At 41.3% G+C, this 22,123-nt stretch overlaps 1 protein-coding gene across 1 annotated transcript in view; it reads right to left on the bottom strand.

Annotated features, from left to right (window-relative positions):
• pde11a (phosphodiesterase 11a) overlaps positions 1-22,123 on the bottom strand; it is a 244,611-nt gene that overhangs the window by 151,125 nt on the left and 71,363 nt on the right. Inside the window, exon 3 of the mRNA XM_073047136.1 lies at positions 590-679. Within this exon, the coding sequence (XP_072903237.1) occupies positions 590-679 (90 nt within the window). The remainder of the gene's footprint in view (positions 1-589; positions 680-22,123) is intronic.

Below are 22,123 nucleotides of genomic sequence, written 5' to 3'. Positions count from 1 at the left end.
AGGTGTTTGGGTCCGTGGATAGTGGTGATGAAGGAGGAATTGGGACGTGTTTCACCCAGGGGAAAGTGCCAGAAGAGAAGGAGGGCTGGGTGAGAGGGAATTCAAGTTGAACCCAGGTTGCTGGAGGTGTGAGGAACATCTCTACCAGCAGTGCCACTCTGCTGCCCAGCAGGGTCTGCTTCTTATGTCCTCCTTAATGGGACTGGGGAGGAAAATGGGAATTCAAGACCTTCCTTAACATGAAATAATGAAAACAAAGTTTAGTTCTCTAATTGGTCTCAGTTTTAACTAGTTATGAAAAAGTGGGCAGATTCTGGAAATTAAAAATTGCTGGAAAAACTCAGCAGATCAGGAGGCAACAGTGGAAAGAAAAACAGTAAAACAGTTAAAATTTCCTGTTTGAGACACCTCAACAGACATTGATCTGAACCATTCTCTATTTCCATGACGTTGCTTGATCTGTTGAGTTTTCCCAGCATTTTTTTTTGCTTTGCTATTACCCACACTTGCTTTTGACTTTGAACTTGTTGCAGATTTGAAGTCTATGTGGGATGAAATGTGTGCAAACCCTTTGTGATAGTCCACTCACCCGGCTTCTATCATACTCCTTTCTTGAGGCAGCAAACAGTTGAGCATTTGAAATTGCAATGCCACAGAATGGGAGGTACATCCCCAGCACCTGGCAAAAATAAATTGGTTCTTAATAAGTATGTTTATCAAAGGCATATGGTATACGTGCTATTGGTTGTAAAAGGACACTTGAACTTAAACTTGCTATCTTTTTTAATCAAGTGTCAGATGATTCACTGTCTTCTAGGTTCTGGAATTGCTTCTAAAAGTTTCAGAGCCCGTCTGGTAGAGCTATGGAAATCAACAGCACCATTTGTTGGAGCTTCAGAGTCTTGGCAAGCTTGGTCAACACCTCATTAACAGTCAAACAGAGAACCCAATCTAACAAACCACATTTCAAGTGGGAAAATTTGCCCATGTGTTGTTTTTACTACGTTGTATCTTTGTTTACTTACTTACTCTAGGTATGTCATACTGAGAGTAATTCCAACAATACTGGGTAAATCCATATTCTTGATTATTCCACAAATCCATTATCCCATGTGGGCTGTTAGGGAAGGGTGATAGGAAATATTTCTCTGCTTTAACTCTTCCCAAAATCTGCAAACTCTAAAAATGGTCCTGGTTTGCTTACCCACTTTTGGGCTTCAAACGATGCTCCATTGATTTTCTAGAGCACACGACCTCAGTCCAAGGAGTATTTGTCATTTTCTCCCAGGAAATATGTAGTGAGAAGGCGTATTGAGTCAAGTGGTAACGGTCTACAGAGAGGAGGTGCAAGTGGAAGAGCTCGAGGCCTGGTGCCAGGCAAATAACCTCTTTCTTAATGTCAACAAGAAAAAGGAGATGGTTATTGAGTTCAGGAGTACTCACATCCCCCACCCCTTTACATCGGCGACACAGCAGCGGAAACCACAAGCAGTTTCAAACTCCCTGGTAGAGCACATCACACACAGCCTCTCATGGTCCCAAAACACATGCTACACAGTCAAAAAAGCTCACCGACAACTTTACTTTCTGAGGAGGCTGAAGAGAGCTGGACCTTGCACATCCATACTCACGCCATTCTGCAGGTAAGCAGTAGAGAGCATTCTAACACTGCATGGTATGTAAACTGCACTGTGGTGGGCGAGAAGGCTTTACAATGGGTAGTCAAAACTGCCCAACGCATTCCTGAACCAGCCCTCTCGCCATCAGGCACTTGTATATGGAAAGAAGCTGGAAAGGGGCTCATTGTTTGTCCCACTCCCATCAGGGAGGAGGCTACGTATCATCCATGCCAAGACCACCAGAGAACCAATGGTGTTCTTTATCTTCTGCAATTTTTTTGTGCAGCATCAGATCCAGAGTAGCAATTAATTATTTCTCCTTTACACCTGTGTACAGAAATTAGTATTAAACAACCTTGAATCTTGAGTGGACAAAATAAATAGATAAGAATAAAAGAGGTAAAAGAAGGTGGTAGAGTAAGATTGGCAAAAGATGGTGTAGTCAAAAGGGTCAAAGACTGTAGAACAGTAGAAGTGACTCCCTTGGCAACTCATCTGTCTCCACTGATCTCGCTCCTGGCACTTACCCTTGCAAGTTGGACAAGTGCTACGCCTGACCCTTCACCTTCTCCCTCTCCACCATTCAATGAGTCTGTTGTGGAGATTTATTGCATCCGGTGTGGCCTCCTCTACATCAACGTAGATTGAGGGAGCCATTTATTTGAGCTCTGTCTGATGAAAAAGGCAGGATCTCCCTGTGGCCACCTATTTTAATTTCACTTTCCCTTCCTATTCCAAATGGTCAGCCTATGGCCTCCTCTACTGCCATGATGAGGCCCCACTCAGGTCAGAGGAGCAACACCTCATATTCCATCTGGGTAGCCTCCAACATGATGGCATGTGTAATGTATGGATCTTTTTTTTTAACATAATGACTCTCCTTGACACTAATTATTGACTGATAACTTACACATGCACATTTGATTTACTGCTCTCTCTGCAAAGTGAATATGCACGTAAACTTCTCTGCCCAAGTGCTTTTATTTATTTATTTGATATGTAGTTGTACAGACAAAACAAATTGGCAATGAGTACAAACCTGAGTGTCAGTGAATATCACCAACTGCACCAACAGTTACCAGTCGACAGAATTTGGAAGAACAAAGAGAGACAGAGAGAGGAAAGAGTGAATTGAACCAGTACAGTGATGGAGAAGGTTGTCACAGATGCTAGAAAAGGACATGTGAGTAACAGTGGACAATACACAGTGAGAGACGCACAACCAACAAAGTTAAAGTAATGTGACAATGGCCTTAGTCGGGAGAGTTGACAAATTTGATATTGCTGTGACGACGGAATTGTATATCGAGTGGGTTGAACTGTATTGTAATGCTAACAATGTGGATGAGGTAAAGAAAGTCTCCAAACTTCTTAGCTTAATGGAATGTACAGTCTCTTATGCAATTTAGTAACCAGCAAGCAAGACGTTCAATGAAATTGTTGCAATTTTACAAAATAATTTGAGCCCAAAACCATTTGTAATAGCTGAGAGATTTAGATTTCACAAAAGAAACCAGTCAAGGGATGAAGGCATTTCTGAATACATTGCAGAACTGTGCAAACTTTCCCAGTACTGTGACTCTAGAGATGGACTTTCTGATGCATTAAGGGACAGGTTTGTATGTGGCATGCATAGTCAAAGCACTCAAAAGAGGGTACTATCAGAAAGAGACCTAACCTTAGAAAGGGCATTGGCCATTGCAATATTGTTACAGACTGCACCAAAGGATGCAGCAGAACTACAGAAAAAGAGTTCAGAATGTGAAATGCACAAAATGTCTTGAATGGTGTAAAGTTCCAAAAATGTTATCTATGTGGCAAATCCTCCCATGATGCAAATAACTGATGGTTCAAATAAAAAGTTTGCAGAAAGTGTCACAGACAAGGCCATATAGAGAAAATGTGCAAGTCAGACAAAAAGCACAGCCACAGAGAAAAACTACACAAAGTTAAAAGTTTCAAACATAAAACTAAACCAATGCCTAAAGTGACTGAATGTGAAACTGAATCAGATGACACAGAGTCTGACAAAGGTAAGATGTCTTGCCTAGAACTGAAACACATTACATTACTGAAACAGATTACAAATCATATGGTTCACAATAGATGTGTCTGGTGTAAAACAAAATGGAGCTGGATACAGGGTCAGCTTTGTCTGAAATTTCAGTGGCTGACTACAACAGATTGTTTTCTAAGCTACCTATAGAAAAGACCTCAGTGATTCTAAAGACTTATGCAGATGAAAAAGTGTCCCAAAGGCAAACTGAAAGTGAATGTGACATACTAGGGCTAAACACAACAGTTAGAGCTTTATGTGTTGAAAAGTAGAGCATCAGCACTTTTCTGACATTAATGTTTGAGAAAAATCCAACTATCAAAGCAAATTGGCAATCAAAGCTCTCAATGTGTCATCAACAGGTAACTGCAGCCCAAGCGGTGGCACAAACCAGCTGCTAATAAGAAGGTGTTTGAGAAGGGGAATGGTAAACCCAAAGGCTGAAGGCCAGAATTGAACTGGGTGAAACAGCAACACCAAGGTTCCAATAAGTGCATCTAGTGCCTTACGCACTACGTCCTAAAGTGACTGCTGAACTTCAGAGCTTGGAAGCATCTGCCATGCTCTCCAAGATTGAATGGAGAGATTGGGCCATGCCCATTGTCCCAGTGACCAAGAAAGGGAAAACCGGAGCTGTTCACGTATGTGGTGACTTCAAGGTGAGCATCAACCCAGAGCTGCATACTGTGCAGTATCCCTTGCCACGAATAGAAGATGTTTTTGCATCTTTGGCAGATGGGGAGAGGTTTTCAAAGCTTGACTTGTCACAAGACTACCTGCAAATGAAGTTTGAAGAGTCAAGCAGGATGTTCCTCACAATCAACACTCACAAGGGACTGTTCCAGTTTAGTCATCTTGTATTTGGCAAGGCATCAGCTCCAGCAGTTTGGCAAGGAACAATGGACCAAGTGCTCCAAGATATCCCAGGAACACAATGCCCTGATGACATCATTGTAACTTTGTAAAGTGCTGACCAGGCTGAGTGTCTATGGTCTGCGTGCAAAGAGAGGCAAATATGAGATTTTCAAGAATGAAATTTCATATTGTGGACATGTTTTTGACAAGCATGGCTTACATAAGTCACAAGAGAAGATTGAGGCAATACTATAGGCACCCAAACCGGAAAATGTGTGACAACTCAGGTTATACTTGAGCCTTGTAAACTACTACTGGTTTCTCCCAAACATCACTACAGTGCATCATCCATTGAACACACTGTTACAGACAGGAGCCAAGTGGGAGTGGTCAGAAAGATGTGGAAAAGCATTCAAGGAAACGAAGAGACTAATAATATCAGATATACAGTTCTCCTATTATGACCCATCCCTGCCCATCAGACTGGTCTGGGATATATCCCATTGTGGCATTGGAGCTGTTTTGTCACACACTATGAAAGATGGATCTTAATGCCCAATTGCATTTGCGTCATGATCACTGATGAGTGCAGAATGCAACTACACACACATCGACCGAGAGGCCCTTGGTCTAATATGGGGAATAAAGAAGTTCCACCTCTACCTCTACAGACAAAAGTTTACACTAGTGACAAATCACCAGCCCCTTGTCCATTTCAATCCTAGGAAGGGAATCCGAGTGATTTCTGCTACACAGTTGCAAAATTGGGCACTTTTCCTAGAAGCGCACTCTTACGGCGTAGAGTTCAAGGGTACCAAACAACACAGCAACACTGACGGTTTGTCACATCTTCCACTGTTGACTACTGAAGAAGAAAAGCTTCATTCTGTGACCTAGCAGAGGTGTTTCATGCAGTAACAAATTCACAGATACAAAGAGAAACAAGGAATGACCTGACATTGTCAAAAGGCTATGACATCAACATGCAAGGATGGCCAACTCACAGTAATCCTGTGTTTCCAGAGTCCTCAGCGAGACGAGACCAACTGTCTGCTTGTCAAAGAACCCTGATGTATGGTTCCCTCTAAACTATGCATCAGAGTGTTAGAAATTCTGCATGGAGGATACCTGGGTACAGTCAAGAAGAGTCGTCTCATCTGGAGCTACATGTGGTGGCTGGGAATAGATAGGCAGATTTGGAATGCCACAAAGTTCAATGTGCTCCCCCACAGGCACCTTTACATCCATGGGAGTGGCTGTCTTCACCATGGCAAAGGATGCTTTGATGGGCCAATCATGAGCTCCATGACTTTGACTTCTGTGGATGCTCATTCAACGTGGCCAGAGGTCATATCAATGAAGTTAGCCACCACAGCAAAGACTGTCTCTGCTCTGACGACTATGCTCTCCAGAAACGGCTTGCCATAACACATTGTGAGTTACAATGGAGCACAATACACATCAGAGGAGTTCAGACTATTCATGAAGAAAAACGGCATCAAATATTTCAACTCCTCAACACCCAGCAATGAATAGGTTAGTTGAAAGGTTTATTCAAACCTTCAAGAAGTCCATTAAAGCAATGGACAAAGAGGACATTTCTCGCCACCATAAAGCAGACAATTTCCTTTTTGTGTATCAGGAACTCTGTTCATGCGATGACAAATCAAACACCTGCAAATTTGTAGGTGAGCAGGAATCTGAGATCTCACATAGACCTCCTGAAACCAGACCTATGGAACTAAGTACAGAATAAACTGTTCAGGCTGTCGGCAAGATGATCAGTAGAGAGCTTCAAGGTTGGACAGGAAATCCTAATACATGATTACTAAGAAGACAAGTGAACACCTGGTAGGATACCTCCAAGAACCAGGTCACTGATGTACAGAGTGGATGTTGGAGATCAGACACAGAGACGTCATGTGGACCAGATACCGGATGCCCAACCGAAGAACACACCTGAGTCGACTGCATCCAACAAGATGGACACATTGCAGCTATCGGACTTGCCAGTGATGATCATGTCACCAATAGCAACGTGACACCTGCAACAGAGAACGTTGTCTTTGCAAGACACCTGCCAAACCTGATGCCATTCGAGAGACGCAATCCTGAAAGAAACAGAGCGGCACTCAAAAGACTGGGTCTTTAGTATAGTGAAGTTCATCATGGACTGTTATTAAAAGGAGAAAATTCAAGAAAATCCTGTTATTGTAAAAGCACGTTTATTTGAATATGGTTTGTTAAAGGGAAATGGAATATTTTGTTACATAATACAGTTTTATGTTTCATTAATATAAAGCAGGAAGAAGTGTAATGTATGGATCTATTTCTTTAAGCACAATGACTCCCTAGCACTGATAATTGATTGATAACTTATGCATGCACATTTGATTTATTGCTCTCTCTGCAAAGTGAATATACATGTTAACTTCTCCTTCTCCTCCAAGTGTGTACTTTTATTTATTTGATATCTAGTTGTACAAACACAACAGGATGAATATCAATTTCTCTAATTTCCAGTAATTTTTCTTCCCCCCTTTCTTCCATTCCCCTCACCTCTTCTCTTCTCCTCACTTTCCCATTACTTCCCTCCAGTGCCTCTCCTGCTTCCCTTTCTCCCACGGTTTCCTGTCCTGTCCTATCAGATTCCTTCTACCACCTTCCGGCTTCTTATTTCATCCCCTCGCCCTAACCCACCTACCTTCCTACCTTCCCCCTCATCTGGTTTCACCTATCACCTACCAACTCATACTCCTTTCCCTGTCATCACCTTTTTATTCTGGCTTCACCTTGCCCCCCTTCTTTTCCAGTCCTGATGAAGAGTCTCAGTCCAAAACATCAAGTGGTTGTGCATTCTCTCCATAGATACTGCCTGACCTGCTGAGTTCTTCTGATAACTTGTGTACGTTGCTCAAAAACTGTAGATTGGCTGAGGATGATGAAGATAAACTTTTGACAGAAGTGCCTTCTCTTTATATGAAAATATATTCAAATAACTTCTTGCAAAGTGCAAACTACACTAGCAGCAGAAACCATGCTTCTGAATATCGCAACAAGAAAATTTAGTGCTCCCGTGTATAGCATTGAAAAAGCTGGAATCATACACACAATATCATTCTATAAATAAAAAAAACATGTTTTATTAGCATTTTCATAATATTCTTAAATAAACAGAAATACATTATCGACATTTAGAATATTACATGCATTGAGTCGATCCAAAGTGATATGCTACATATTTCCAGCATTTTTTGATTTTTAGTTTAGAGGTCCCGGTTGCCATTGGCCCCAAAGATGGGGTCAGTTGTGCTGTGAGGATTACATTCCTTGACTTCTCTAGTGCCTTTAACACCATCCAGCCCAAGATCTTAAGGCACAAACTAACGGAGATGGAAGTAGACTCTCACATGGTGGATTGGATAGTGGACTACTTGACAGATAGACCTCAGTATGTGCGGTTGGGAGACTGTAGGTCTGACACGGTGGTCAGCAGCACAGGGGCGCCGCAGGGAACCGTACTCTCTCCGGTCCTGTTCACCCTGTACACATCAGACTTCCAATATAACTCGGAGTCCTGCCATGTGCAGAAGTTCGCTGATGACACGGCCATAGTGGGGTGTGTCAGGAATGGACAGGAGGAGGAGTATAGGAAACTGATACAGGACTTTGTGATATGGTGCAACTCAAACTACCTGCGTCTCAATATCACCAAGACCAAGGAGATGGTGGTGGACTTTAGGAGATCTAGGCCTCATATGGAGCCAGTGATCATTAATGGAGAATGTGTGGAGCAGGTTAAGACCTACAAGTATCTGGGAGTACAGTTAGACGAGAAGCTAGACTGGACTGCCAACACAGATGCCTTGTGCAGGAAGGCACAGAGTCGACTGTACTTCCTAAGAAGGTTGGCGTCATTCAATGTCTGTAGTGAGATGCTGAAGATGTTCTATAGGTCAGTTGTGGAGAGCGCCCTCTTCTTTGTGGTGGCGTGTTGGGGAGGAAGCATTAAGAAGAGGGACGCCTCACGTCTTAATAAGCTGGTAAGGAAGGCGGGCTCTGTCGTGGGCAAAGTACTGGAGAGTTTAACATCGGTAGCTGAGCGAAGGGCGCTGAGTAGGCTACGGTCAATTATGGATAACTCTGAACATCCTCTACATAGCACCATCCAGAGACAGAGAAGCAGTTTCAGCGACAGGTTACTATCGATGCAATGCTCCTCAGACAGGATGAAGAGGTCAATACTCCCCAATGCCATTAGGCTTTACAATTCTACCGCCAGGACTTAAGAACTTTTTAAAAGCTATTATTAATGCTTTTTGAGATAGTGATTTAGATGCATATCATATTTTTTACTGAGTTAAGTATTGTATGTAATTAGTTTTGCTACAACAAGTGTATGGGACATTGGAAAAAAGTTGAATTTCCCCATGGGGATGAATAAAGTATCTATCTATCTATCTATCTATCAAAGCTAGTTGATTAGATAACAATTCAAAACTTCAAAGTAGTTACCAAAGGAGATCTTACTAGACACCTCACTGTGACAAGACTGTCTTATGTTCCTCTGTGATTATGCTTGACACTTGCCATCAAGAAATGAACATTAAACTTAATATTTCATTTAGCAGATTTGGTAAAATGGAAGTGGAAGTGCTCTGACCACTTTGGATTGATAATAGTGATATGGATACAATTTTTAATGTCTATTGACAGCCGTTTGCTCTTATGAGTATAATAGGGGCACATGAAAAGCACTGTTAGTCGGATCACATGCTGAACAATGATTTGATGCATTATTGATATTATGTGAACAGAGAGCTGGCTGTTCCATTTGTTAATATTTTTTAACCAGTGAAGATGAATGAATGGAGAACAAAACACCATCAACATTAATGATAATCTATAGCTTTCTTTTGAAAACAACTTATTTTCAAAATCAAACAAGTCTTTCTATCGTTGATCATAAATTCATGACATTCACTTTCTTTAATCTCCTTCCTCTTTACTATAATTTTAGCAGAAAGGACAATTAGTGAACACACAGTTCTGGGCCAGCTTCCAAGTTGTCTGGATGATTCCTTCCAGGAGCTCTTTAATAATACATTTACTCTCCAACTTCAATGCCTTGTTTCATCTCCAATCTGTAGGTAGTGTTAAAAACATGCTGAATCCTAGCTAGGGCTTGACCCAAGCAGAGTAACAGCACAGAGAAATGCCCTGGATAGGGAAATTAAAATAGTTCTGATCTTTAAATTAATTTTAGTTTAATCCTTGAATTACACTCCAGGTGTAGGGTCTGTGTGCAGCATCTACGATCTCACAGCAAACCTCAATTGTATATAAATCTGAAAGAGGTTTGTGTACTATCTCACTAGATGTAAAACAGACCAGCACAACTCAGGAACAGGCCTTTCAGCCATGATGTTTATGCCAGACATGATGCTAAATTAAACTAAATCTCTTCTGGCTCTGTATGATATGGATCTATTTCTGTGTGTATTTCTACCAGTGTCACCATCATGTCTGTTTCCACCACTATCCCTGTCAGCCCATTTCAAGCACCTACTACTTTCTGCATTTTTTAAAAAAACACACGTCCCGCACATCTCCTTTAAACTTTCCTCCTCTGAACTTAACTGCATGTCCTCTGGTACTTGACATTTCTATCCAAGGGAAGAATATTCTGAATGTCTAACTAACCATGCCTTTCATGAAGTTCAGACAGCTCTCCCCTCAGCCTCCAACAATGCAGAGAAAACAACCTAATCTAGGCAGAATCAGAATCAGAATTTAAAATCACTGACAGGTGTCATGAAATTTTTTGTTCTGCAGCTGTAATACAGTGCAATCTAAAAAAGAAATGTATGTAAAATATTGAATTAAATAAATAGTGCAAAACGAGGCAAAGGTGGTGTGGTGGTTGTGACTGTGATCTGAGTGTCAGGGTAACACTGAAGCTGGAGATATAAAAGTCTTTATTCAGCACAATAAGCAGGCATTATACTGCAGACACTCTTAGAAACTTACATGACATGACATTTTTATATGCTAAAGATCAAAGGTACTGGCAGAACAATTCTGTAGTTACCATGTATCCACAATGCTTCCTTTGAATTACATATAATTTTCAAACACCTACACCTTCACACCAACACTCCAGACACCCAAAAAGAATGCTAATCACCACTGTCCCTGGGCTGGATTCATGCATAGGAGGGCATCTCAGGTCTAAATGTAGTGTTTCTTTGTTTGTGATTGATCCCAGTCTGCAGCTCCAGGAAACCCATTGTTCTGAGCTGCATTTTAAATTCAATCCACATTCAGATCTGAAGGCTAGTTGCTGTTGAAATTAATATTTGCTATATTCCATAACTCCTGAGTATGCCCTAACTGTAGTGCTCATGGGTTAATTCATTGTCTGTCTAGAAATCTGATGGTGGAGGGGAAGAAGCAGTTCCTAAAATGTTGAGTGGGTGTCTTCAGGCTCCTGTACCTCCTCTCTGATGATAGTAATAAAAAGAGAGCTTATCCTGTCTTTAATGATGGATGCTGTCTTTTTGAGGCATCACCTTTTGAAAATGTCCTCGATGCTGGGGAGGCTAGTGCCCATGATGGAGCTGGCTGAGTTTGCAACCCTTTTCATCTTTTTTCGATCCTCCATGCCAGACGGTGATCCAACCAGTTGGAGAACGTCCTGGTATACCTCTTCTACACCCTTTCCAAAGCAGCTTGTTTTCCAAAGAAAATAAATCTAACAGATGAGATTCAAGTTAGGTTGCATATTTGGTGTAAAGCTATCTCTAGTTCTGAGGCAGAGAATCGCAGAATGTAATCTAGCTTTATTTTTAAAATCCCTCCTAAGAGGTTATTGTGTAAAATTTATGCTTGCCAGTATAAATTGACTTTTAGTAAATGGAGAGAAAATAGAAAAGTACTTGGTTAATTTTAAACTTCAGGCTTTAACTCGTGGGATACTCTGACAGGCAGTGCTTTTGCTCGGCTGCTCGTGATCTATACAGTATCTGTGGATTAGATCATGGAATCGCATGTAAGCATTCAGTGTTTCAGATGGTAGTGATAATCAAGAGGAGGATGCAACAAAGCAACTAATGACTGAATGCCAGCAAATTAAGTGAGTGGACAAGAAAGGAGAGTAAATCAGAGAAACGCTACACTATCGTGGCCACCCATATTCACCAACTCACAGAAAGTGAACATGCTTGAAAGGCTATGACTACAAAAATGTAACAGCAATGCCTCTAAGGAAGTCTTCATAGAAACGTACGGCACTTTGTCAGCTGCATTTGGAGTACTGATAGCAGAGTTGCTCTCCTACCAGTCCAGCCCATTAATTTTTTAAGGGATTGTTAATTTTAATACTGGAAGGAGGTTTCCCTGGCAGGAAATTGTAAAAGATTAAGATTTCTGCTCATTTTAAACTGACACCCTGAAACCTTACTTTAAACTCAAGAAATTTTTTTAAACAGTGGAACTAGCGTCTTAAATGAACGGGTTGCAGCTCTTTTAAAGATTATCCACAGTTCCGAAATTTATAACAGAGCTCCACATGTTCAGTTTAGATTTTTAAATTAAGTCTCACCAGTCCAACTGAATCTTCTCCAGATTTCCCACTACATTGTATTTTGTCAGTTATCAAAGCCAACACCTTTCTCCTTTTCTGTGCAGGGATAGGAACACTTTGCCTCATTGATGTTAAAATTGTATCTCAGCAGAATGCAATACAATTTCATAAGAAACACATGGGTGAATGGAAATTTACTTTTCAGTAGATGTGTATTGTGTGTCTGGTTCAAATTGAGTCAGTCAGAATCAACAAAGATGCTTCAAAATACCCACTGTTAGTTCTTTATGGATTTAGATGGCAGAGATGGTTTGCTAATTCCCTACAAGAGATTATTGCATAAAATTTGTGAGTTTGCCATAATAGATTAGTATAAATTGACAATTAGTAAATGGACAGAAGATAGAAAAATGCAGCCTAGTGTACTGTTTTCATATTTTTGCAGGTTCAGTAACTCAAACTCTCTACTTCAGAAAGAAGGAATTTAGAAATTTACTTTCTACTTTAGAAACTGGAATTTGAAATGGAGATTTAAATTTGGAAAAAAAATAGTTACAAAACTCAGTGTCCTATCTCTTCATGCAGAACTCAGTGTATTAAATGACAAAGGAATTTCGGCAAACATGAATTGAAAATGGTTTGAAACATTTTACTCATTGAGGCATGGTTAGATGTTGAGATGCAACATTAAATCTTGATACTGTATGATGAAATCAACGTTTTCAAGTGTTACGAAGGATGAACAACTCTGATGGGCAGAAGGGTGCAGAGTCGTCCATGCTCCCCCCTTTGGAGAATCGCAAATCGCTACTATTTCAATGCTGTTATCAAGGAAGTGAGAGAGACAAAGGAAAGCTGCCAGGAAAGTTGTTATTGATAACAGCTCATGAAAGTTAATGAGAGAGAGACGCAGCTAACAAAAGAGGAGCGGAACCATTGATTACTGCTATTGTCTTTTGGAGAAGGATTGTTTACTTGGTACTGTTCTATTCATTGAAACTCCTCAGGGGGCAACCAGAGTGGGCTGGTTTGATGGGTTACATCATCCCAACCTGATTGACACCTGAGACCCCGTGAGTGGGGATAAAAGTGAGGTCTGGGGTAACACCCCTCAGACGCACCAGGAGAAATGCTAGTGAGCATCAGAACCCCCACGAGACAGGGTGGGAGACCGGAGACCGAATGAAGGGTCGGTAAATTTTAACTCACAGTGTTTATAGCGAGACCGGTGGGGGCTTGTGTGTGTGTCCACCCTTGCCTGGGTGACGAGTCCACCACGGAAGAACGGACTAGCTAAAGGACGGAGGGGTCATACATGAATGGCCACAACAACAACGCATCGATGGATCAAAATCGTAAAGGAAGGTTGGCAAGATAATCGCTGTTACTGTTCACACGTTTTCTCTCTCTCTCTCTCTCTCTCTCTCTCTCCAACAATTGCAACACATCGACAAACAACTACCGCAGCCTGCATGAACTGAACTGAACTTTATATTTCCATCTGACAATTCATTATCCCCTAGACAACGATAGAGCTTGTTTCATTAGAGATTATTATTATACCCGCACTTTTAGGTTTAGTATTGCTAACGTATATTCTCTGTATATTCGCATTGATATTATTTTGTATATTTTTGCTGATAAATATTGTTGAAAATAGTATCACCAGACTCCAACGGACACTTCTATCTTTGCTGGTAAGACACCCAGTTACGGGGTACGTAACACAAGATACAGTAGACATGGAGTTTAGCAAAGTTTTTTGACATGGTAGTTTGATCCCGGAAGTTAGGGCACATGTATCCAAGATGCTTTGACAACCAGATTATAAATTGGCAGTGCAGGAAGCAGAGGATAGTGGCGGAGGATTGTTCGCCTGTAATCAGCAGTGTAGCACAGGGATCAGTACCTTGATCTTTGTTGTTTGTCCTATATATAAATGTCTTGACTGAGATTGTCTGTCTGTTTGCTAACAGCATAAAGATTGGTAGAGTTGTAGATAGTGAGAATGATGGCCTAGGGATACAAAGGGACTTAAATCAGCTGTAAATTTGTGTGGAGCAGTAGCAGATGGGATTTGAGGCAACATAAAGTAATGCATTTTTGGGTTATCTGATACTGGCCAGATATATACGATAAACAAGAAGGAACTTAGAAGGACCTTCAGGGGTGCAAGTCCATAGCTGCCCAAAATGGCGGTGCAGGTGGACTGGGTAATGAAGAAGGCATTTAGCTCATTTGTCTTGTAGGCAGGGTATTGACTATAAGAGTAGGGACATCATGTCACACTAGTTAGGGTGCACTTGGAATTTTGTGTGCAGTTCTGATCCCCATACTATAGAAAGGGTTTGGCAGCACAAGAAAAAGTGCAAAAGAGATTCACTAGGATGTTGCCTGGAATGGAGGGCTTTAGTTGCAAGAAAAGATTGTATAAGCTGAGATTGTTCTCACTGGAGGTATATCTCCCTTCTAGGTATATTAACACACATTCCTATGTGAATGTTCTGGCAAAAGCCTTCAACTTGAAATGCCAACTCTGGTCACAGCACAAAAGATTAGAGAAAACCTATTAGCATTTGTCATATCTTCCACATGAAATTCTGCAGCCATTTGCACTGATATAACTGATTTCAGGTGGCTTGTGCTGTTTTTCTTTAAATAGGCTCCAGCGATTAGTTTTGCCTGCTGTGCCGAGAAAGCACACTCACTCGAATCAGGTCAAAAATACTTTATGCATACGTAAATTCCAAAGCCACGTACAACACCCATGTTCTGCAGGCTATTTGGAAGATTTGATTTGGGGTTAATATTTTGGAGTCTAAATAACTAGTCATCCTGCCAGATATTAATATAATAATTATATAATGAGAAGGGATCTTCTCATTTCTGACATCTCTGTTATAACAATAGCAACCTGCATTCATTTTAGCAACTTTAACCTAGTAAAATACCCTGAGATATAACCAGAGAAAATAAAAACAAACATGAGATTAGGATGTATTGCTCTTGTTCCCTACTGTTTGGAGATGCAAATTGGCCAAGATTGTGTGCAGAAGAAATAATTGAGCGATTATATTGCATTATCAGAGTTACATCAAATTAAACATTTTCATGCAGTCAAGAAGGTGCCCAATTAACAAATTATTACATTCTAGTCTACATCAAACAGCATGTGATTGTTTTTCACGCATTTTTTATGATGTCGGCTGATCTTTGGAATACCAAATATACAAAATGACTTTTTAAAAAGGCAGATGTGGTTTCTAATTTGTTATTGCTTTTCTGCCATCAGGAACTTCAGTACGGGGTGAAACTCTTGGAGGTGACACAATTAGTTTTCTGCAATGTAGCTGAGTATTGATGTCCTCAATGTATTCACATTCGTCGCTGAAGTCAATTTCTTCTAAACCAAAATAAGGAGCAGTACAAAGTGTAAAAGGTACAGTAAAATGGAAACATGCTGTTTCCATTTATATTAAAATATGCAGATCTTACCAAATACAAGAGAAGATTTACTGTGGTGCAAAATGTTCCTTTATTGTTTTTGGTTGAAATTTATTGCTCACTTAAAGAAGAACGTGGACTAATTTTCATCCCTGAATTTCCCAGAAATGTGCACCATAAGAGGATGCTATCATCGTGTTGAATAGCTAGCTGACTGACCCAAATGTTGCCACTGGCAGTTTATCATCTATGCCAGAAAGACCGTGAGACCGGAAGACACAGGAGAAGAATTAGGCCATTTCGCCCTTCAAGCCCGCTCCGCCACTTGATCATGGCTGAACCATTTCCCACTCAACTTCTTTCTCCTGCCTGAAATACCCATGAATCAGAAATGTGGATAATATGCCTTTGCCAACAAGGCTCATTTTCATCAACAGTGAGTCGCTCGTGAACAAGGAAACTGAAGGAGCTGGACTCGGTACAGACGGCGGAGCTGGAGAAGCGTCGAAGTGCAGCCTAACCGTGAATGATGGGCTTAGTCACTTTTCTTGTGATCCCAAGACCCTGCTGGACATGGATAATGTGGGATGCTGTAAGTCCGGTTAGCTGGTATATTGGTGAACAGTGGAGGAGCTGCAGGGCCTCGGTTGCAGCAAGGACGTGGCCTGAAGCTGCAGTGTCGTCTGTTTATGGCTGTCCAGGAGCTACCCGCAGTGTGCTCACAGTGGAGGACAAGCTGTGTTGTGTTCGGCAGCAGACTGCTGCAGCGGGAATGGACCCAGGAACTTGGACTGTTTTATTTTGTGTGAATGGGTTTTACTGCTGCAGAGAGTGGGGCAGCTGTGTGGCCTTGGGCCATGATGTCGCCTGCTTACAGCTATCCAGGGGTAGAGGAACCAGAGTCGGTGCTGCCCTCCAGTGACAAAAGACAAGCTGCGTTGTCAACACTTACAAAATAACTGGATGAACTCAGCAGGTCGGGCAGCATCCGATGAAACGAGCAGTCAATGTTTCGGACCGAGACCCTTCGTCCTGGGTCCATTTCTGGGAAATTCAGGGATGAAAATTAGTTCATGTTCTTCTTTAAGTGAGCAATAAATTTCAACCAAAAACAATAAAGGAACATTTTGCACCACAGTAAATCTTCTCTTGTATTTGGTAAGATCTGCATATTTTAATATAAATGGAAACAGCATGTTTCCATTTTACTGTACCTGTTACACTTTGTACTGCTCCTTATTTTGGTTTAGAAGAAGAAGAGGGCAGGGGCCCTATAAAGAAGGTGGGGGGAGGGTGAAAAACCAATCAGAGGAAAGATCAAGGGGTGGGGGAGGGGAAGCAGGGAGGGGATAGGCAGGAGAGGTGAAGAAGGAATCTAAGGGGAAAGCACTATGGGTAGTAGAAGAAGGCAGAATCATGAGAGAGGTGATAGGCAGCTAGAAGAGGAGGCAGAGTGAAAGTGTGATAGGGGAAGGGAGAGGGAGGGAATTACCGGGAGTTGGAGAATTCGATATTCATACCAAGGGGCTGGAGACGACCCAGATGCTATATGAGGTGTTGCTCCTCCAGCCTGAGTTTGGCCTCATCATGGCAGTAGAGGAGGCCACGTATGGACATATCGGAATGGGAATGTGAAGGAGAGTTGAAGTGGGTGGCAACCGGGAGATCCTGTCTGTTGTGGCGGACGGAGCGGAGGTGCTCGACGAAGCGGTCCCCCAATCTGCGTCGGGTCTCGCCGATGTAGAGGAGGCCGACACACCTGCTGAGTTCCTCCAGCCTGTTTGTACGTGTTGATTAAACCACAGCAGCTGCAGTGTACTTTGTGTTTACAAGCTGTATTGTGTTCAGCTGCAGATTGCTGCAACAAGCATAGACCTGGAGACTTGGACTATTGTTTTCTTTGTGACTGTGTTTTAATACTATCTTATATGTGCTGTATCTGTCTTGTAACGTGTACGATTGTTAGTATTGTGTTTTGTACCTTAGCCCTGGAGTAACGCAGCTTTATTTAGCAGTATTCATGAGTATTCATGTATGGTTGAATGACAATTAAACTTGAACTTACACAGTTTGTCTTCTTTTGCAGATTGGTTGTTTGTCAGTCTTTGTGTGTAGTTTTTCATTGATTATATTCTATTTCTTTTTCCTATAATGAATACCTGCAAGAAAATGAATCTTGGGGTTGCATATGTATATATATATGGTTGCATATATACATACTTCAATAATAAATTTACTTTAAACTTTTGAAGCCAATATAGCCGTAAGGAAGTTGTGCAATTCTACTATTCAGTCCAGAGGTCAGGAATGAATATGGATTTCTCGGGCTGTGAGGCAGTACGGCTAACTTTTGTTCCACTTTGCCAAACACCAAGGCTATAGCCTGACTGGATGATACCACACAAGCGATCACTCTGCAGTTTCACCGCTATTCCACACACCAGCAAAGACAATAACTAAGTGTCAATGCATCAAATTTATGCATTGCAACGTGGTCATAGACACACAGATACGGAAACAATCCAGCCCTAAGTTGTTAGAAGCATTATTCTTTCATGGCTGCTAAGAAAAGAAATTGAAGTCATAGCCTGTATTATGAGAAAATATCCTAATTATGAAATATATCAGAAAACAAACACATTTTGCAGGAAGCTCCAACTCGCTTGATATTTTTACCATTGATTTCAAAACTCCTGTCTTTCCCATAATTCATATCAGTCTATATTAATTGTTTCATATAGATTTTTATACATCACCATCATGTATAGTCATATTCTCACTCAATCCTGAAACTTATGAACTCCTTTCTGTTTTCTCATATCTACATTACTGCTCTCTCTTGATTTTATTTCGATCTTTTTATCACCAAGTGATAATATTTGCTGCTGCTCAATCTTAATTTGATGGTTAAATTCTGTGAGAGGACAAGATCTAATACAATATTAATGTTGTTTAAAATCAATCCACTTCCATAAATGAATTGGGCTTAAACAAGAAGCAGGTAGACAATGCCTGCCAGTGTTCCGTCACTCCAAAAGACTGTACTCCATTCTTGTCACCTGTTCAATAACGATCCCTGGCACATGTGGCCAGCATCAAGTGCATTTCTGACTATGCAAGGGAAAACAGTACCAACACTACCAGCAACAACTCCTTCCCTGATGCTCTAAACTACTTTTATGCATATTTCGAGGCATACAGAACATCACCAGCCATGAAAGCTCTCCTAAGTTAGCAGCCATGGTCTGTAACAGCAGCAGATGTGAGAAAGAGTCTGCAGAGAGCCATTCTGCCCGTAAAGCAGCCAGGCCAGAACGTATCTGAGGCCAAGTACTTGGAGAGTGTGCACACCAGCTCACAGACACCTACATTGACATCTTCAACACTTCACTCATCCTGGCTGCTTTCTCCAGATGCCTCAAATCAGGCATCAACATCTCTGTCTCAAAGAACTCTACAGCTTCAGAACTGAACAACTACTGCCTAGCGTCATGAAGTGCCTTGAATGTTGGAAAGGCACATATCAAAAACTCCATGCCTGCCAAATTGGACATTTACCAACATGCTTACTGACATAACCGATCTGCAACAGATATCTTGGCATCTGTGATTCACCTGGCCCTGACGCACCTAGAAAACTAGAACACTTACAGGAGTATACATGCCTAGTATCACTTTAGGGACATACAATCAATCTGTGTATATAAGCTATCTTATGTATTTATATTTATTGTGTTTTTATTATCGTGTTCTTTACCTTATGGTGTCTTTTGTGCTGCATCAGATCTGGAGTAAGAAATAATTTGTTCTCCTTTACACCTGAGTACTGCAAATGACATTAAACAACCTCGAGTCCTGAATATTTTAAAAACGTGTACCGGTAATATCTATCCTTCAAAAATATTTCCACTTAAAGCAAGTGCAAAATTGTCCCATTATGGAGATGGATCTATATTTTCAAAGCCAGAATTATGAAAGAATTTTCAAATATAATTGAACAAATGTTATGCAAATTAATTTTTTTAAAAATGTGAGTAAATACAGCTGTTTTGTCCTAATTATTCAAATTCAGTCTCACTGAGAGATAGTAACCTCTCCCTGCTTATTATGGCAGGAACCTATGTGAGATTTGCTTATGCCACCTAAAGCTACTTGGATAGATTGCTGAGGTCTACAGATCAAAATACTCCTTAGTTTGTCATTCTCCCCATAGCAAAAGAACTATAACTTGTATATGCAGTATAATGATCTAGAGTAACAGAGTCCACTCCTACATCACAACAAAAGTCTCTTTGTTCCACTGTGTCCTTGATGACTATCAATTTCCCACCTATACAAATTCTACATTGGTCATTAGTCTTATTTTATTTTCCCCACTTTTGATCAAGCCCAACCACTTCTGATCCTATTTCTCGCCAATACATTCAGGATAACTTACAATGGCCAACTAATCTATGAACCTGCATATCTTTGGGATGTGGGAGGAAACCAGGAAACCCATGCATTCACAGGGAGCGCATGCAAACTCCACACATGGTGGGCTGGGTTCTTCTAAGGTCATTTGGATCTGAAGGTATCATTGTGCCTGAACTGTGTTGACTCATGGCCTCTGGACCGTCAGCTATTCATGGAATTCCAAAGTGAGCTGAAGATCAGATCTTCCAGACTCTCTAGTAGTGGCAACTAAATTTGTCTTTCATCCTTGATCAAAGGGCGGAGCGGACTTGAAGAGCGAAATGGGCTAATTCTTCTCCTGTGTCTTCTGGTCTCACGGTCTTTCTGGCATAGATGATAAACTGCCAGTGGCAACATTTGGGTCAGTCAGCTAGCTATTCAACATGATCGTAGCATTTCCTTATAGTGCATGTTTCTGGGAAATTCAGGAATGAAAATGGATCCTGTGATGAAGATGATAATCTTCACTTCATTTCGATATGTTTATTTATATAGATTTTAAATGTTCCTGATCATCAGAAGCATTTAAATAAGGAATTAAGAAGCCTTTGAAGATCAGCAAGTTCAAAGGGTGTCAGGGATGTCCTAGCCAGTCTCTCAGGCCTGAGGCCTACTCACTGATCAGAGTGTACTCTACCTCACTGAATGCATTTTGGTCCAGAGGGTCAGCTTGGTCTCCCTTCTGCATCCAGAAGACGTGCTGGTGAGCCGAGACCGCGAGCCGCCAATCTGAGCAGTGTGTTGGCTCTTAGACAATTCAACAGCAAGTGATTGTAGTGGACTGCTACCCTGTTCTCATTAATAGATGTCAAACTGACTTGTACAATTACCCTTGTTATTTAACAGCAAATGAGCATGAAGAGCCACAGTCGTATTTGGACTCAGAGTTCAATTAGTACATTTTCATTTGCATAATGCAATAAAATAGTGAATACACCACACTGTGTCTGAGAGCTTCCAGCTCTTGACCTTTTCTCAGAACTCTGAATGACTGGGAACAAATGGGTTTAAAGATGCAGCTGGGCTGGAGGGGCAAGGTGAGGAATGAAAGTGGAAGGAATGGGTGCTGGGGTAAGGTGGGAGTTTAGTGGGAGGAATTAAAGAAGAAAATTTCACTCACAGCTCTTATGGAATCTGTCCTATATTCTACCTTATTAGATATCTTCCCTTTTGATACTTTCCTCCCATTCCTCCTATCTTTGCATCTTAAGACATGTTTAATTTTAATCTTTTCCTGTTCTGATGGAAAGTCAGCAAGTTGAAACATTAAAATGAAAACAGAAAATGCTGGAAGCATTCAGCAGGTTAGGCAGCATCTGTGGAAAATAAACAGAGTAAATGCTTCAGGTCCAAGATGCTTCTTCAGAACAGGGAAAGAGCATAAACATATTAATATTAAGTTTCAGAAATGATGGTAAAGGGATGGATAGGACAAAGGGAGTATCTCTGAAGAAGGAGACTAGTGTTGCCATGGAGAAAAGTTGTAGATGAAGTCATCTGATTTATAAGTTGATAGTGAAAAACAGCGTGAAAATGATCAAAGAAACAAAGCTGCAAGAGAGAGAGGGAGACAGACAGACAAACAAACAGTGAGAGAGAGAGAGATAAGGAGACAGAGACAGAGAGAGGGAGAGAACATTAAGATTATTTAAGGTTGTTATAGACGGGGTGGTAATGGAGACAAGCTCCCACTGGAATGAGACTAAGATAGCCTGTGATAACCAAGTCCAGCTCCTGGCCTCCTGGCCTTTACCTGTTGCTTTGCTACTAAGTCCAGCTTGTTTCTACTGACAAGAGAAGGGGCAAAGGTGGGCTACTGGTGCCTTAAAACCAGTCACTTCGGGCAGATGGGGCTCTTCAGCCATGGTTGGCAGCTCATCTAGGCGAAGGGAAACTCTGATCTCAAATCTCTGCTGCCCTGTGGCTATACCCACTCATGGGGAAGGCTTCAGGAGTAAACCCCTAGGGAAAAATCCAGAGCTGGAGTCCCTAAAGGCAGTCCTACATTGAGTTCAACACTGACTGGCAACTCCTGCGACACTACTGGTGCCAAAATACATCGGTCTCTGCTGTCCCTTTGGGTTCGTCAGATGTGTGGAGAGGGGCAGG

Source organism: Hemitrygon akajei, chromosome 5 (assembly GCF_048418815.1).
Source record: "Hemitrygon akajei chromosome 5, sHemAka1.3, whole genome shotgun sequence".
Classification (NCBI taxonomy): domain Eukaryota; kingdom Metazoa; phylum Chordata; class Chondrichthyes; order Myliobatiformes; family Dasyatidae; genus Hemitrygon; species Hemitrygon akajei.
Note: the sequence above shows the minus strand (reverse complement) of the source record. Positions and strands in the feature narration are given on the sequence as shown.